Here is an 18,069-nt window from a genome sequence, read left to right on the forward strand (position 1 = left end):
GAATTCGTCTACACTATAGCAGTTTACTCTCAGCACTCCTTCTTTACGTTGGCGCTACCACGGCTTATATAGCCACGCACTCCTCGCTGATTCCGACGTGTACCTCTAGAACATTGCGTCTGGCAATTATAAGAACATAATGCTATACGTTCCATATGCAGTTAATGTTTATGCTACAAGTATACAAACAGACAACCAACCGCGGCGCCCAATGTTTATAATAAGGAATGCATATAGCAAGACAAACACACGTAATGCTATACATTCCATATACATACAGCTATTGTTTAAGTAGACAAACAGACAACCGCGGCGCCCAATGTTTATAATAAGTGATGCATATATCAATACAAATACAAGTGGTACCAAACTTAATACTACTTTTGTAACAATAAGAACTTGCTTTTAAGTCAATCATACAAGCCATTTGTCAAAATTGACAGCTATGTCGTTGGCAGGCAGCAATTTGATAATTAATCAAAGAGTCAAAATGTCGTCGTCGAGGAAAAAAATTCCTGAACGTTTTGCACGAAATATATAATTTAATGGAAAGAGAGCGATGTGTTTAAAAACCCATCTCGGTGTAAACTAATTTAGAGTATATTAAAAAATCAAAAAAAATTCATCACAATAAATAAGCGTATTTATTTTTGCAGATATTTATTCTTTTGTTGAGAATTTGTTTGTGAACTATTTGACATCAGCTCTGCGTTTAGTTAGTACATCACCTATCCTCTAAATAGTTTTGTAGCTGTGGCAACCTCATTAATCTATTGTGAATTGCATTTGGTTAATATTTTGCGTACAACCGGGTTAGAGCTTGCCGCTGTATATAAGAAAAATTTTCGCGTTTGGAGGAATTACGTAGACGGATTTTATAATAATATATTGAATAGTTTCAGTTGTTTGTGTGTAATATTGGAAATAAAAGAAAATGGATCTGTCGGGTCCACTTTTGATATCAAACATCTTGTCTGGTGAGGAACTGGAGAAAACACCGCTTGTGGTGCAAGATAAATTAAAGACATGGCTAGACGGATTTGTTGATGAATTCTGTAAAAATAAAGCAGCGGCAAATCGCCTTCGTAAGTAAATATGTTCTCGTGTATAATTTAATAATAATGTTTTCGATCAAATTTCGTAGATAGCAAATAATCTAACCTCAAACAAATGGCGTCTCTTGCATTTTGCAAACTGCAATTATTTCGACGCTGTATACATATATATAATTAGTATATACTATATATGTATAAGTATAAAAATGTAATATGGTGTTTTTTACTATTTTAAAATTAGATGATTATGAACAAAAATCTGAGGAGTTACAAGCTCAAATTCAGGATTATGAGGTGAAATTAGAGAGTCAAGATAAAAATGTTGCAGAACTTCGTACTCAACTGGACAATGTTTCTGCGGATCGTGTTCATCTTCTTGAGAAGTGCAATAATCACGAAAGAGAATTGGCAGCGCTACGTGCTGAAAGAAATTCTGTAGCGGAAGAACGGGATTCTTTGTTGAAGTTAATCGAGCGTCAAAAAAGTGAGCTAGATAGGCTACAGGAAGAAATTCATTCGTATCAACAACAACTTAAAAATGCTATTTCTTCAAAATGCGAAGCTATTGCTAGAGTAGACGAAATAGAAAGCCAGAAAGTGGCGCTTGATTTTAAAGAACGACGAATGGAGCAAGAACGAGCAATGCTTCATAATCAGATTAGAACTCTCACAGACGATTTGAATCGCAATATATCTGAGCTTCAGAGTATTAGACGAGATAATACAGTGCAGGGTATGCATCTTGAGGCCAAGCTTGCTGACAAAACTGAAGAACTGAAAATAGCACAGAATCAGTGTGCACAATACAAAGAAACAAATGATAGGCTAACTCAAAATGTTCAAGATTTGTCAACTAAAATATTAAACCAAAATGAAGAAGCGAACAAAATGATGGATTTCTACAAAAAAGAGCTTGAGGCAAAAACGAAATTGGCTGAATTATACAAAAGTAATTGCGAAGACACAGACATTGAGCGTAATGAACTAAGTACGGCAATAACTGATCTAAAGCGCATGCTGGCTGATGCCAGTGAACAATATGGAGAAATAGAGACAAAACTCAAAGCTACTGTCCTACAACATGATCAAGAATTAGAAGAACGCGACAAAATCATTGAGTCTCAAAAATCTGAGCTTCAACACGCAAACGATTTGTTAAAAGAGCTGCAAAATGAAACTACAGAGAGTGCTATATCGAAAATTGCTCCATCTGCGGCAATTGCTAGCAAATTAATAAGAACTGATATGTCTTTGACGGAATTATATTCACTTTATGTCAAGAGTTCGGAAGAACTTGAACTTCAAAAACGAGAAAATGCCCGACTAAACCTGCAATTAAAAACAATCTTGCAAGAATTAAGCGAAAATGCTCCTGTAATTAAAAAACAAGAACTCGAGTACGAAAAATTAATTGAAACCAATAATATTTTAGCTCACCAACGTGATGAATTACTCAGTAAGAAAGCAGATATGGAGGATCTTATGGACAACGCACATTCCAAAATAAATCACTTAGAAAGAGAAAATAAAAAATTAAAGAATTCACAGAATGATCTTAGTCGTCAAGTGTGTTATTTACTTAAGGAAGTTGAGCAGTTACGAATCGGACTAATTTCAGACAACGGTCCCAATCAAAGTGGAAATCTTTCAACCACCGATGATGTTATATCAAAGAAATTGGTCACATTCAATAGTATTGTCGAATTGCAAGAGAATAATCAAAAATTATTGCTTTTAGTTCGCGATCTAAGCACTAAATTGGAGGATGCCGAAACATTGAAACAACAAATGGATGCTGCAGCATATCAAGAGAAAATTGAAAACTATGCCAAGAAATTCCAGTCAATGCAAGAAACATTGAATCAACAAAATAATACTGTGGCAACATTGGTTTCAAAATGTGAGCGTTATAAGAAAATGTATTTCGATCTTCAAAAAAATGTTCAGAAGTCCGGTTCACAGTTAGAACTCAGTACTGCTGATGACGCTGAAATGGTCGACCTAGATGAAACTGAAAATAAAAATACAACTAATACTTCGAGCCAAAGTAAGAATAGAAAATCTATAGATTCAAATTCAGAACGTCGCATAAGAGACTTGGAGCAGCAGTTACAAGAAGTTAAGGAACAGCATAAAACCCTTAAGGAACAATATGAATATTATACAAAGGAGAAAAAAAATAACGAACGTATTATGAATGAACAATTTGATTCAATGCGCACTGAAGTTAGGGAATTAACTTCAACCAATTGTAAACTTATGTCTTCTCTAGAGTATAGCAAAGAGCAAATAAAACTACAACAGAAGAACATATCCACTTATAAGCAACAAATTACTGCTCTAGAAGATCGTAGCAAAAACTATGAGAATACAATTATAAAACATGAGCAAACTGTACATTTCCTAAAAGACGAAGTCATGAAGTCTCAGCATGGACTCTCCTCTGCTCAGAGCGAAGCATCTCATTTACGAAGTGAAAATCGCATACTTAAAGACACTGTAAATCGGCTGCAAGCTGAAAAGGAAGGTTATCACCGTGAACAGCAAAATCAAAATTTACTTTTGAACAACTTGGAGTTGATCAAATCTAATTTAGAACGTTCAGAAATGGAAGGGCGAGCACGTTTGGAACAAAGGTTGGACGAAACAGTACGCGAATTGTCCGCACAACGTCGTAGATTCCAGGAGGAGGAGGATCGCTTCCGAGAAACCACAAGTGATCTTAAGCGACAAGCTGAATCGGCAAAGAAGCATATGGAAGAAGAAAGATCTCAATCTGAAAAACTACGAAATGAGTTACATTTAGTTCGGGAAGAGCTCGCAGCTAAAACAAATCAAATCGATGAGCTTAGCAAGAAATTACAGGAAAGTCTAACTCCCTCCAAAAATGACAATCCCATTGCTTTGGCGAACAAAAAAGCTCGAGAATTTGAAGTAAAACTTGAGGAAGCTAAAATTGAAATAAATTCTTTGCAAAGTGAATTGGCAAAGACTAAAGAACATGCGGATCAATATTTTAAAATGTCCCAAAGCGCTGAAGCCGAAATTAAAAATCTTCATGAAGTGCATACCGCATACACCACTAAAGCTGAGTCTCAACTGAATGAGTTGAAATTAGCCGAATTGAATCTAAAATCTCGCATTAGCGAACTGGAAGCAGAGGTGCAACTAGCATCTGTAACAGAAGTACCAAACTCCAATCAATCCGATCAACTGAAAAGGTCTAAAGAAGAACTGAAAGATGCTCTACAGAAGTTAAGTGAGTGTAACCGAAATCTTCGCACATTGAGAACAGAAAATACTTCCTTGTCAGAAACACTAAACTCAGTACAAGGAAAATATGCCAATGAAATGATGTTGCACTCAGCCGACATACAAGAGCTTACAAAAGTTAAGGCTGAAATGACTAAGGTACAAGATCAAATAAATGAATTGATCATAGAACGAGATTGTGCCAAAAAAATGTACGAAGAACTTAAAGGCTCACATGATGAGTCGTTACGTTTACTCCAAAATGAAAGAGACGAAATGGATAAGCGAATAGTGGATCTGAATGGACTTAATTCCAGCTTACACGACCAAATTGAAGCATTAACAATGAAACTAAACATACTCAGCCAAACACAAGCACCAAACTTGTCTACGAATTCATTGAATGAATCAAATATGGATACTTCTTGTTCAGATTTAAATCGTTCCAAATTAGAAGATGACTCCAAGAATAATGACCAATTATTACAAATCATAAAATATTTACGAAAAGAAAAGGACCTTATCGATGCAAAATTGGACATATTAAAAGCGGAAAATGCGCGATTGCAGTCGGAGAATATGATTTTACAGAAAAAAATGGATGAATTAAAGGGAAGCTTTAACCAGGAGCGAGCTAAATCTGAGACCTTGGTGGTTTCAGCCACGAAACACGAAGAAATTCTTCGTAAGATAGAAAACCTAAATGCCATAACTGATAGTAATAGAATATTGCGTGAAGAACGTAACTCGCTTGCTGCACGTGTAAAAGAGCTCAACGATCACATTAACACTATCGAAAATGATTTGCTACCTTTACAAAATCAAAATCGAGAGCTCTCCACAAAGATTGAGGAAATCACATCAGAAAATACTTCCCTACGCACAGAAGCTATTAAGTGGCGGCAACGTGCCAACGTTTTGGTTGAAAAGAGCAATAAAAATCCTGAGGAATTTAAGCGTCTACAAACGGAACGGGAAAATTTGGCTAAAATGTTGACTCATGAAAAGGACTTGCTGAAACAAACTACCGATGAGCTAAACGCCATCAAAGCAGACAAGCTTCAACGTGAAACCGATATAGCATCGCTTGAAAAGCAAATCCAAACTCTAAATGAAGAAAAGAAGAAAGTCACTGACGACTACACCAGTGTACGTCAAAATAACATGCGCATGTTGCAAGAGATTATGGAATTGCGCAATAAATTGTTGCAAAAAGAAGAATCCCTACAAAAGCTTACTGAAGAAATGGAATCTAAAGAAGCTCAATTGCAAGATTCTAAGAACAAAGAATTCCAGATTCGCAAAATAGCTAAACGCTATAAGGACTCTTATTTAGAGTTATCCAATAAAACCGCGGCCGCCTCATCAGATGGTTCCGTAACGACGCAAGATAACATGGATCTGGGCGGCAACAGTGGAGCTGATGGTTCTGCAGCCAMTGCAACGGCCGTAAGTAATGAAATAGAACAACAGCGTACTACAATTGAAAATCTTAATGGTGTCATTCGAACAATGCAAGAAGAAAGCGATAAGCTACGCAAGGACTACGATGATTTGAAAACGGCGGTAGAAATTGATGATCGCACCAAAACTCTTTTACGAGAGGCGAAGGCACGTATTGTGAGTTTAACTGAATCCAAGAATGCTATCAGTCAGGAATTAAACACTACTAAGAGCAAATTACAGAATGTTTTACAAAGTTCTGAAAACACAGATTCTACTATTAATAATATAAAAACTCAGTATGAAGAGACTTTAGCACGGCTGGAGAAAGAATTACTTGAACAAAATACCCAGAATAAAGAGGCAATTGCTCGTCTGACCAGAGAAAACGAATCTTTGCTGATGCGCATTAATCAACTAAACCGACAACTAGGTTTACAACAATCAGCTAAGCCGTCCACGAGTTCGGTGGCCATAACCGATAAAGGTTGCATTTCAGAATCTTCTCTACGCACAGCGAACGTTAAGCCTATGTCTGGGTCCACAACCGTACAGCAATCGGCAACAGTAACACCATGGCGCGGGAGTGAAACCCCTTTGGCTAGTATTCGTCCAATATCGGTGCAGAATAGCCGAACAGCTGCCATTCTACCTACTAGCCAACAGCCTGTAGCCGGTGGATCATCGACGTCGACGTCAACTTCATCGTCTAGTACTACGAACGCTTCGACTGGCAGCAGTAACACGGCATTGGTTCCCCCACAACAGCAGGTGCATACTACTGGTAGCAGTTCAATAGAGTCGATGTCATCGTCGCCAACTTCATCACACACCGATTATATGCCATCCACGAGCACATCGGCTTCGGTTGCGGTTGCTGCTATTCCACCAATGGGTTCTACATCTGCAGCAGAAAGTTCACAAGAAGCAGAAAGCATTCAACAGCCTCAACAAAATGAATCACAATTGCTTGTAGGTGGCGGCCAGCAACAGGTTGTTGCCCTAGTTTCGCCACGTGTTGAGGGGTCCTCTCAAAATGTACCATCTCCAAATCTGCAACTTCAGCAAGATCCTAGTAATCAACAACCCAGTACATCGGGAACTACCAGTTCGAGCTCACATATTGCCGTTAGTAGTCACAGCCGCCATGCACCTTCGAGCAGCAGCGTTACCACTACACAAGCTGGTACATCAGGCGGTCATAAGAGATCTCGCGAGCCAGAAGGTGACTCATCGACAAATGTTGAAGATTGTAACGCTGATAAAACCGCCAAACATCCAAAACGTTTGCGTGGATCTGAGCCCGCTATTTTGGGTGTAACAGAGTCAGGAATTGACGTTGAGTATCAGGTTCCGACTTCATCGCAGCGTGATCAAGAGGATGACATTGTTGTTGTCGACTCAGAGGAGGAAGACGACGGTATGATTGATGCTGATGATGGACCAACCGACGGGGATGCCGAGCATGAAGGGTATGAAGATTCGTATGAACAAGACCAAGACATGGATGAAAACGAAATTCCAGAAGTCAATGAAAGTAATATACACGCTGATGCCGAAGTAGATAACAATGAAGTAGATGTGGATGAGGGTACAGAAAACCAAGCACAGTGCACTTCAGGCACTGACAACCAGCCAGATGCTCATTATAACACTGGAGCTAGTACAAGTCAAGCAGCCGCGGCTGCAATAGCACACAGTCATGAGATGGATAGCCATCAGCAGAGCCAAACTATCAGCAGCGGTAGCTATGAAACCAACACCAATGCCGTTCTTCCAACTGGCCCACAATGGAAGCAAACTCGCCCACAGAAAGCGACAATGTTACCACAACAGGGAATTAGTGGAAACATAAATGATAACACTGAACAAGATCTCAGTGGAAGTCGACCTTCTGATAGGTAGGGTTTATTATTTTAAAATCTGATTTAAACAAGATAAATAATACAAAAAATAAACATTTTTTTTAACAGCGGCGTTGAGATCGTAAGCTCACCACAAGGTTCAAAATTTGGAGCTAGTGAAACTGCTGTCCATTCCGATCAACATGAAAATATTGCTGCTACTAACGAGGCGACCGGGGAAAATGTAGTAGAGACTGAAGAACTTGTTGGAGAACACAACGACGAGAATGGGCCAGACGCTTCCAAAAGTGGTGGGTCGGGTGAAGCCGCGCTTGCCACAGAAGAAGATATGGAAGCTGTAGAAGAAGAGTTTGCGGAAGAAGCTGCTACTGGTGAAGTTCCTGAAAATGCAGATAGCGAAAGTGAGTTTAGCAGAGAACAGCTCTAAATATTTAATTTAATCTTAACATTTCTTAGGTCACCATAGCAGCGGTGCTACGCAGTCTGAAATACAAGATATCCAGCAAAATCAGGTCGAAGCAACGTCTGAAGATAATGAAGGCGCAGATGGTGTTTCCTCAGAGGGTGAAAAACAAGCTGTAGAGGAAGTAGAAGTATGTATTTTCAAATAAAATGTGAAAACATAATTTTAATTACCTTTAATAATTTTTCGTGTTTAGGAAGAAGGACGTGAAGCCGAAGCCTCCACTTCACCTTCAATCACCACACGTTCGAAAGCCATCAAAGGGACGACAAATGTAAGAAGACCTTCTCGTGGGTTTCAGCGAGGTGGTAGACCTACACCTATAATTTGGCAAGGTATAAATAAATGATATATCTGAAATAAATATGTCCACCTGAAATGTATTTTCTTACTTACAGATAGTGCTGGACATTCAAGGAATGTTTCGCCAAATCACCGTGGACAAGAGCAGCCTGGTAGTCCACTTCGTGGCTTTCCAAACCAGCGTTCACAAAGAGCCCGACGTATGCGACGCCCAACCGGAGGAAATTACGGAAACATGCGTTACTCATAAATATTAGCCATTAGAAATAGTATTTAAAATATCATATACAGCACCCATTATATTCCTCAATATAAAACGCTCAACATAAAAATGGATTTAATTGATTTTGAACAATGAACACAACCACTTTATTTTTAGTTATAAATATATTAGTTTTACATATTGTACTTTATACCCCTATTACCGTACCAACCTGTCCGACCCTGCTAGAAAAGGTGGAAACAACACTTTTCCCAACGCAAGAACCCCAATCGAGTAGAACGATACCAACCGTAATGGAATCTCCAATTGTTGACGAGAAGGAGGAGGAAATGGCGGAGAGATTTGGCAACGCAAAAGCACCAGGACTTGATGGCATCCCGAACAAGGTACTGAAAATTGCCATCAACCATAGCAAGAGGGTTTTTGCTGAACTCTACTCACGATTTTTAAAAGAAGTTTTCCCGAAAACTTGAAAAAAAAATGGCTGGTTCTTCCTCAAAACCGAGTGCGTAGCGCCCACTCTGCATATCGACACGATGGCCAAAATACTGGAAAGACTGATTTGCACACGTCTAGAACATCACCTAGAAGAGGAGTCTCCTGGTTTATCTGGAAATCAATTTGGATTCAGAAGACAACGGTCCGCTTTAGACGCATTTGGAAAAGTGACGGGCATTGCGGTCAACGCCATAGAGGGCACCAGATGGATGCACGGAGATAAAAAAATACTGCGCTGTGGTTACGCTTGACGTTAAAAACGCTTTCAACTCTGCATACTGACCACATATACTGAGGGCATTAAAGGCAAGAAACACCCCGGAATATCTTCTGAGAACAATTAGCACCTTTTTTTTGTCTGACAGACTACTGCTGTATGATACCGGGACAGGTCCAAAAACCTACATGGCGACAGGTGGAGTACTGCAAGGCCCATTATTATGGAATGTGCTGTATGACGGGGTGTTACGACCGCTGCCAAAAGAAGCACAGATAATTGGATATGCGGACATCGAGGCAGAAACGCTCACTTTGAACTTTGACTCACTTTGATGGATAAAAAGTAGTAACGCAAAATTCACTGAGGTACCTTGGCGTTATGATCGATACGAGGCGCACATTGAAAAGGTCTGTGGTAGGGCGGCTACAGTGACTGCGGTCCTGTCGAGAATCATGGCAAACATTGGTGGCACAAGTCAAAGTTTTAGAACGGTATCGCACGAGGCGTGTGCTATCATGTCTGGCCTTACGCCACCGGATATAATGGCTTTTAGTTGAGTTAGTAGTCTACTTTAAAACAAAAGCCATGAATAAGCGCCAACGGCGCAAACAGGAAAGGAAAACAGCCTCGAGGAGTGGCAAAAGCAATGTAATGCTGAAGACAAAGCAAGATCGACATATGTATAGACTTATTAAGAATGTACCGGCCTGGAGAGACAGACAACACGGTGAGACAGATTTCTACTTAAGAGATGGCGCCCGACAACATGTTAGGCACATGCTTCGATCACAGCTGGTGTGGACTAAAATGAAAGAGTGGAGTGCAATAGCGCTCCTAGAACTTAGAATGAAAGGAAGGCAGCGCAGAAGCATAAGACCGCATTAATAGCCCTGGAGGTAGGTCGTGAAGAGGCAGTTATCTCCCAACTTGGTCTTGCGAAGTAGTGCTTAACGGCGGTCCCTCAGGTCCGTATACAAACTACAGCAGCAAAATTTAAGGGTTTAGTACGTAGGCATACTGTTTCGCAAGTCCAGCATAGTTATTTAATACTGTCTGGGCGTGGTCCGGTAAGAGGTGTAAGCTAGCGGACAATATGAATAGTGCATGCTACCAGTCTCACCCTGGCAGTATCTTCAGAAGATTCCCCCTTCGGATACAAAAAAAAAAACCTATCACTGTGGTGAAGTCACTAGGTGGAATTGAAAGTAAAGCGGTTCAATTTAGACCAAAGCGACTATTTTCGGTATTCCGATATTGAACTATTTTCAGTCGGAAGATTTCACCGATAAATAACTGAAAATATTTAAACGAAAAATCAAAATCGATTTAATTTAGCTATTGTTCACAAAAAGTGAATTATTATTAATGTGGACATGAGTTGGTTTATATTACGATGACTAAAATGTTAGGGTCAAAACTGATGTGCTGCACGTAAGAAAAAGCCGTTTGACAGAAATCCATTTAAACTTCCTAATACAAAGTAAGCCAAAGTTTTATTGACAATTAAATGGCTTTTAACTTTTGTTTATTGCAGATTCATAAGTTATCCTCGTTTATATGAGGAATCATTTTTTTTTTTTACTAAATAAGATGAATGAATGTTATTACAAACTCTTTATTTCCTTGCTACGGGTAGTTATCAATAATGCATTTTAATATTATTATAAAATTTTACTTTGTACTGCAGCAATCTGCGATAACTGTGGTTCTTATAAAACTTGCTACTAAATGTTGTTAACGCCATAGTCTGCGCCGATACCACCAAAAAAAAAAAAAAACAATGTTTGAAAAAGAATAAAACGCTTCAATTTTAATTTCGTAAGTATATTCCTAGGAGTAGTAGATTGTATCGACTCCACGGTCCCCTAATGTTTTCAAACTGTGGTTTATTTCGTCCAGTTTCGGGGTTTTACTCACTCCACGAGCTCAACAAATTCTCCATCTTTCCATTGATTTGTTACTAATGAGAAGTAACAATTGTTTGAAATTATAAATGAAATAGTTCTTTTTATCCATTTTCTGTTAATATTTTTCCAAAATTAATTTGTAAGTAATTAAGCTACAACTGCAAGTTAGTAGTTAAAAATTGTTAATTCCTAGTGTACCCCACTGATACAGAGTTGAAAACCACTTTTTAATAACACTTAAATCGAAATTTTTGTTGACGGGTTGAGTTGAAAATCATAATTCCAACTTTTAGAACTTCAACCAATATGCTTTTGGGTTGAAACCCGTAATAGGGTCCTTAATTTTATATTTCATTCGAATCTGTATGTTACCTTCACGTGTTCATATTAAATTTACTTTGAATATCTTATATTTGCTTTTCAAAAAGCGGTTGATTTAAATCCTAGCACTAATACATATATTTATTTAAAATTAGAACGTGAAGTCTTTTATTCTTAAAGAGCTGCTCATTTGTCGGACCCGCCGATATTGGATCATAGCATACAATGAACAATCAATTAAGTTCCCGTATGAAAAACTATTTCAAGAAATATATCGGACTGTTATATCATATAGCTGTCACACAAACTGAACGATCAAAATCAAGGTGTTGTATGGAAATTCCTGATGAAAGTCAAAAGCAGAGCAAAGCCAAGCATTGCGATAACCTCGATCAGAACACCTTTGAAAAATTAAACGCAATATACAATAACTAATTTACCTCGAATTCGGATAATGGATTAAATATGGATATATCATTAGCCACATGATACCAACGCGTAGTATCCCGAATGCTTGTTGTCCCAGTCGAATTCCAGCTACTTTGCCCCCCTCCCAAGTGTTCGAAAACACAACAGCCGGTTATACGTTACCAGATTTTATCCGTCAAAGTGCTGCAATTTAAACCTATATGTAAGTATTAAGTAGTCACTTGAAATTAATTTCTGCAACCATCTTAAACATGAAAAAAAAAATTATTGGATTAATTGGACGGCTAATTCCCAATTGAAAACTCTGAGATATTAGTAATGCGCTATCAAATCAACTTTAGAAAATAGTATTGCTTTCATATCTACTATTATAATAAATAAGACTCCTTACAAAATAATTCATAGAATATGAGAAATAGAGAGAAGTTAATTTTTTATGAGTTTTATATTTTTTCTTTACTGTAGAAACTAAACGAATGTATTTTTTCCATTAAGTAGAAGATTTACGATCTTGGACGTTCCTTCTTCTCCTTGTACAATGCAAGCAAGGAAACGTTTGCAACTTTAACCACCTTGAAACGTACACCGGGAATATCACCGACGGCGTGTCCTTTACGACCGAAACCGGCAACCAATACTTCGTCGTTTTCTTCAATGTAATTCAAGCTACCGTCACGGGGCACGAAAGCTGTAATTTTTTTGCCGTTCTTGATCAGTTGCACTCTCACGCACTTGCGAATAGCAGAGTTAGGCTGTTTAGCTTCAACGCCACTGCAATTAAATATTCTTCTATTTAAAAATAATACTATATTTGTAGTCGAATGTATTACTAATAATAGTAATAAATTTGCGTAAAGTGATACGCTGCTCACAGTATAATCCTGTGATATGATTGTTAAGTACACATAACACAAAAATATACTGCGTGCCGCATAATCATTAGCCAAAGACGGTTGTTACACACATTACACCGTTACATATTTAACACATTTTACTATTAAATTACTAAATATACATACACTTTTTCGAGTACAATGCCCTTGGCATGTGATGCTCCTCCGAAAGGATTGGCCTTCCATCTGGTTCCCAAATGAGCTTTTTTGTAGTCTTTATCAGCCCAACGCTGATCACGGCGGTGATTCACATGCTTCCTAGCAGTGCGGAGACCTCTTGGCTTGCCTACAAAGTAATAAAAGAAAGAAATCTTGAGTATATTTTTGATCAAGTAGCAAAATAAAAAAAAATAGAAATTGTAATTTTTATTTTTGTACACTAAATTGAGGTTAGATTTCCGAAGGCATTTGTTATTTGATATTTGATTTGATATGACTTTTATATTTGTTTTAACAATTCAAGCAGAGAAACTAAGCTCACTTTTATTTAAAAATCTGTTATCTAATACGATGATTCTAGTGATAATGTTGGATAAAAATAACTTAAGATGTCGGCAAACTATTTGCACTTAGACGCCGATTAATTTGCGAACAATTTCTTGAAGTTTTCCGAACTTCTGTGAGGAACTTTTACTTACTGCTATATATTTTTCGTCGCCGTTTAAAACATTTCATAAACTTTTCGTAAATATAGCAAAGAAATGCTTCAAAACGAATGAAATGAACTATTTCTGCAACTCACCCATAATTTCCAAACTTTCTCAAGCAATGGCGGAAATAAAAGAACGAGCTGTCGTTCAGATCGTATACATCTTTCAAATTCCTACTACAACAACTTATCAATCTGTCAAACAATTTCTCAAGCAGGAAGTGTTCGGAAAAAAAGTAAAGTCGATGTCACATTGTAGCCTAAACTAAAAGTAAACTTTTTATGAAATATTTTGCCAAATTTTTATGAAATTTATAGATTTTGAAGAATTTATTTGCTTTCGGAATACAAATAACAAAAACAAATCTGTGTCATATAAGATACCTTAACAAATTCTACAACGTCATGTACAGATTGTAAGCTAAATTGAATAGATTTGATTTTCTATTGCAATAGAAACACACCTATGATAAGTATATATAGATCGCTTAACCAGAGAACTTAAAACATAGAGTAGGTGCAGGTTCTATGTCGAACATTTTATAAGTTTTCGTAAACGTACAGACAAATGTGCAAACGACATAATATATGTATGATTGTTTCGCATTTTGCTTCTACGCCGGTCAAAATTTCTATACAAAAATCAACTGAAATGCATGATAAAATAAAATAGACTATGTGAGCAATTCATTTTTAAGAATTTTATTGAAAATTAAATAAAAATGAGACTACATGTAAATTTATTTAAATTTATTAATAAACTGCAAAGAAAAATAAYTTTTTAATATTGAATATGACTTAATATAAAATAAGATCAAATTATCATTAAATAATTTGAAAAATAAAAATTCAAAAGGAAATAAAAGTTCTACATACATATTTCCATAAAAAATGGAACATATTTCCCATGGAATATCAAAGAAATTATTTTTCTTCAATATTCTCTGTATGGGAGTGTCATCATGGGCATGCATACATACATATATTTATGTCTCTTCATATTCTTGGGTATGTGAGACAGAGAACACAATAAAAAATGTATTTATGTTCTCTGTATGAGAGGTGTGTTTTGTACGAATTTTTCGCTGTTAAAAGTGGAATGTCAAAGGCTTTATTTTTCTTCAATATTCTCTGCTTGGGCATATATGGCATGTTATTATAGGCCGAAAATACATATATTTATTTCTCTTCATATTCTCTGTTTGAGTATGTGAGAGAACTGTTAAAAATGTTAACATTTCACATCGTGAATTCTGTGGTTGTGTGGGGACTTCCCTACTACAATCTTATAAAATGTTCGACATCGAACCTGCACCTTCTCCATGTTTTAAGTTCTCTGCCATGTCCTTCTCCTCTTGATCTGTCTCCCTCTTCCTGTGGTTTCACCGGCGGGTGCTGGATCGAATACTTTCAGAGCTGGAGTGTTTTCATCAATACGGACGACATCACCTAGCCAGTGCAGCCGCTGTCTCTTGATTCGCTGCACTATGTCAATGTCGTCATATAACTCATACAGCCCATCGTTCCATCGAATGCGATATTCGCCAATGCAAATGCGCAAAGGACCATAAATCTACCGCAGAACCTTTCTCTCGAAAACTCGTGGCTTCGAGTGATCAGATGTTGTCATCGTCTATGCCTCTGCACGGGAATAGTAAGTGACTTATAGAGTATGGTCTTTGTTCGTCGCGAGAGGACTTTACTTCTCATTTGAACACTTAGTCCGAAGTAGCAGCTGTTGGCAAGAGTTATTCTACTTAGAATAGATAGACGAAATTATCTACGACTTCGAAGTTATGAATGTCAAGAGTGACGTGGGAGCCAACTCTGTTTATTTGATGACAGGAGATATTTCGTCTTGCTCTGAAGAAAGCAGAATTCACGGATATAATCATTTCAATATTATCAACATACGCCAGCAGCTATACACTCTATAGAAGATTGTACCTGCTCGATTAAGTTTTGCAGCTCGAATTATTTTTTTCTAGCAACAGATTAAAGTAGCCGCACAATAGGGAGTCGCCTTGTCTGAAACCTCGCTGGAAAGACCGATTCCGTCGGATCTTTTGGTGTTGCTCAACGTTAGTTTGCAGAGCCGTATTAGTTATCGATTGAGGACTCGGGTTCGACATCTCCAGGTGTTATGCTTTCACTTCCGTTCATCAGGCTGGAGAAGTGATCCCTCCATAATTTTAGTATAATATCAGCAACGGTTACTTGATCACCTCTAGGGGTTCTACAAGAGACTGCTCCGGCCTTGAAAGCTTCTTCTAATCGCAGCATTTTTTCATAGCATTTCCGAGCATAACCTTTGTCGGCCAGATTGTCAAGCTCTTCATACTAATGCATTTCGGCTTGTCTCTTTTTCTGTTTGCAAAAGCGTCTAGCTTCCCCCTGCAGCTCTCGGTATCTATCCCATCACGCACTTGTTGTGGTCGATCTTATCGTTGCGAGGTGGGCAGTTTTCTCTCTACTGCGACACGGCACTCCTCATCGTACAGCTGTTCTTTTACATTTTCCGAAAATTAATGGTTTCGTTTGCAGCTATACGTCTGAAACACTGGATACTTGGCTTCCGTCTACTACAACATTATCAATCTGATTGTTGGCTATTCGAGACTGAGACAGCCAGGTACCTTCACGAATTTTCTTATGCTGGAAGCTACTACTACAGATATACATACATATGGCGGGCCCCGGTGAATTCGATCAGCCTCAACCCATTTGGGTATGGGGGGCAACATCCCATAGATGCGCTCCAAGTGCTCCTAGAAGGCATTCTTGGTCACATTGTTCTTCTCTTCCGTCAGGGCAAAATCAGCGATATGCTGAAAAACTTCATTTTGATGCAGATAGTGGGTAGACGTTCATCCATCGGGCCAGTACTCGGCGATAGAATCTCTCTTCCACCACGAATCTCTCACCAATTTTCGCTCTTTTATATGGCCACTGTAGTAATACCACAAGGGCTTAATCGCCTCGGTCCTTGTCCCGTCCACCGCATTTCACGGACGGCGGTGATGTCAGCCTTCACTCTAACGACGACATCAACCAACTGGGCAGCCGCTACTTCCCAATTGAGAGACCGGACATTCCAGGTGCATGCCCTTTAATCGTAATCCCTACCACGTTTGCAGGGGTCGTCATCAAAAAGGGGGTCTCTCATACCAGCGTACAACCTTGTGGAGGGAATGTCTTGCTTTCTCACTTTAGCTTGCCTTCAAACGAATGTTTCTGGCTACCCAAAGGATACTTGGTCAAAGACCGGAAGTCGTGAGCTGCTTCAGCCATATGTAAAAGAATCGTTTCTGGCCATTCCCAAGTAAATGGCAATGGAGAACTTTCCTTTCTTACGTGAACTTCCACCGTGCAAAAAGCTGTATTGAAACTGAGGGAGACTATTTTGAATAAAAATAATAAAAAATTTTGCAGAAAAACTCATTTATTTCTGTTTACTTTGGCCTTGTATATAACCCTATATCGATCTCTCTTAGTTATACGTACAACCGTTATGTGAACAAAACTATAGTACTTCGTAGCAACAGATTGCAATAGTATAAAAATGTAGCCAAAGGATTCAACTTCATTGTTCTACAAAAAAGTGAATGGATTACAATCAAATTTGGTATCACCTCTTTTGAAAGTAGAGTCTTTGACTTTAGTTCATTATTATCTTTAATTCCCGTCAGCGAAAATTATATTAAAATGATTGGGGACAGAGAAATGAAAGTGCTGATTGCATTAACTTTTGGCATTACTAAGGAACCTGTTTTTAAGAAATCTAATAAATAAACATATACATATACATACATATATGGAGTAAAGTCAACCTGATGTTTAAAAATCCTGAATATCAGTTATATGGTGGCTAAGGCAACTTTTCGTGATTTTATTTACGCAAAATAACTCCCACATTGGTCGATATACTATATCTAGTATAAAGTCAACTGGAAGTTCGAAAATCTTTATATATGTTATATTTTTGACACAAGGGTACAATCAAAGTAACATTTTCTTCGAATTTCAATAATACATGGGTAGTTCACATTGCAACATGGAAATGCTAAAATAATGCTATGTGTCAAATTAGGATGAAATTAGTCGAGTAGGTCCGGATACATTTATTTTGAACTAAATTTGGCTCCTATAAAGCCCTCTGCCCATTAGTTACCGATTTATCGCACTGTTAGCGGTTTTTGACAAAACCGTTCTATGGAAAGTGGACGTGATTATTATCCGATTTCACTTGTTTCGGTAGAAGTGTCGAAATGATTTAATCTGTGCAAATTTGATTGATTTGGGATATATGTATGTATATACATGAAACCCATTAGGAGGCGGGGACACACCCAATGTTTCAAACATTTCGAATCACAAATGCCCCTGGCTACTACAAACGTTTGTACCAAATTACAGTTGTGATACAATAATTTGCAGCCACATGTTGCAAGAGCATAATCCTTAATTTGGGGCATATCTAGGTAGAAAGAGTATGTCTAGAGTAATATTATATTCACAGACGTGAAAAGTATACAATTCCAAACCAGT

The 18,069-nt window shown here is 37.9% G+C and overlaps 2 protein-coding genes across 2 annotated transcripts; one reads left to right on the forward strand and one right to left on the reverse strand.

Annotated features, from left to right (window-relative positions):
* Positions 1 to 793: 793 nt before the first annotated feature.
* Positions 794 to 8,740, forward strand: LOC108965528 (nucleoprotein TPR). The gene is made up of 6 exons (XM_018928008.1): positions 794 to 1,085; positions 1,297 to 7,651; positions 7,724 to 8,016; positions 8,072 to 8,208; positions 8,275 to 8,413; positions 8,477 to 8,740. The coding sequence occupies exons 1-6, from the start codon at positions 935 to 937 to the stop codon at positions 8,629 to 8,631; spliced, it is 7,230 nt and encodes a 2,409-aa protein (XP_018783553.1). The 5' UTR covers positions 794 to 934; the 3' UTR covers positions 8,632 to 8,740.
* Positions 8,741 to 12,405: 3,665 nt separating this feature from the next.
* On the reverse strand, positions 12,406 to 13,704 carry LOC108965529 (40S ribosomal protein S23). The gene is made up of 3 exons (XM_018928009.1): positions 13,615 to 13,704; positions 12,999 to 13,158; positions 12,406 to 12,750 (listed from the first exon to the last, which is right to left on the reverse strand). Exons 1-3 carry the CDS (start codon positions 13,616 to 13,618, stop codon positions 12,483 to 12,485), a joined length of 432 nt encoding a protein of 143 aa, XP_018783554.1. The 5' UTR covers positions 13,619 to 13,704; the 3' UTR covers positions 12,406 to 12,482.
* Between the last annotated feature and the right edge of the window lie 4,365 nt (positions 13,705 to 18,069).

Source organism: Bactrocera latifrons, unplaced genomic scaffold, assembly GCF_001853355.1.
Source record: "Bactrocera latifrons isolate USDA-ARS-PBARC rearing strain unplaced genomic scaffold, ASM185335v1 scaffold_141, whole genome shotgun sequence".
NCBI lineage: Eukaryota > Metazoa > Arthropoda > Insecta > Diptera > Tephritidae > Bactrocera > Bactrocera latifrons.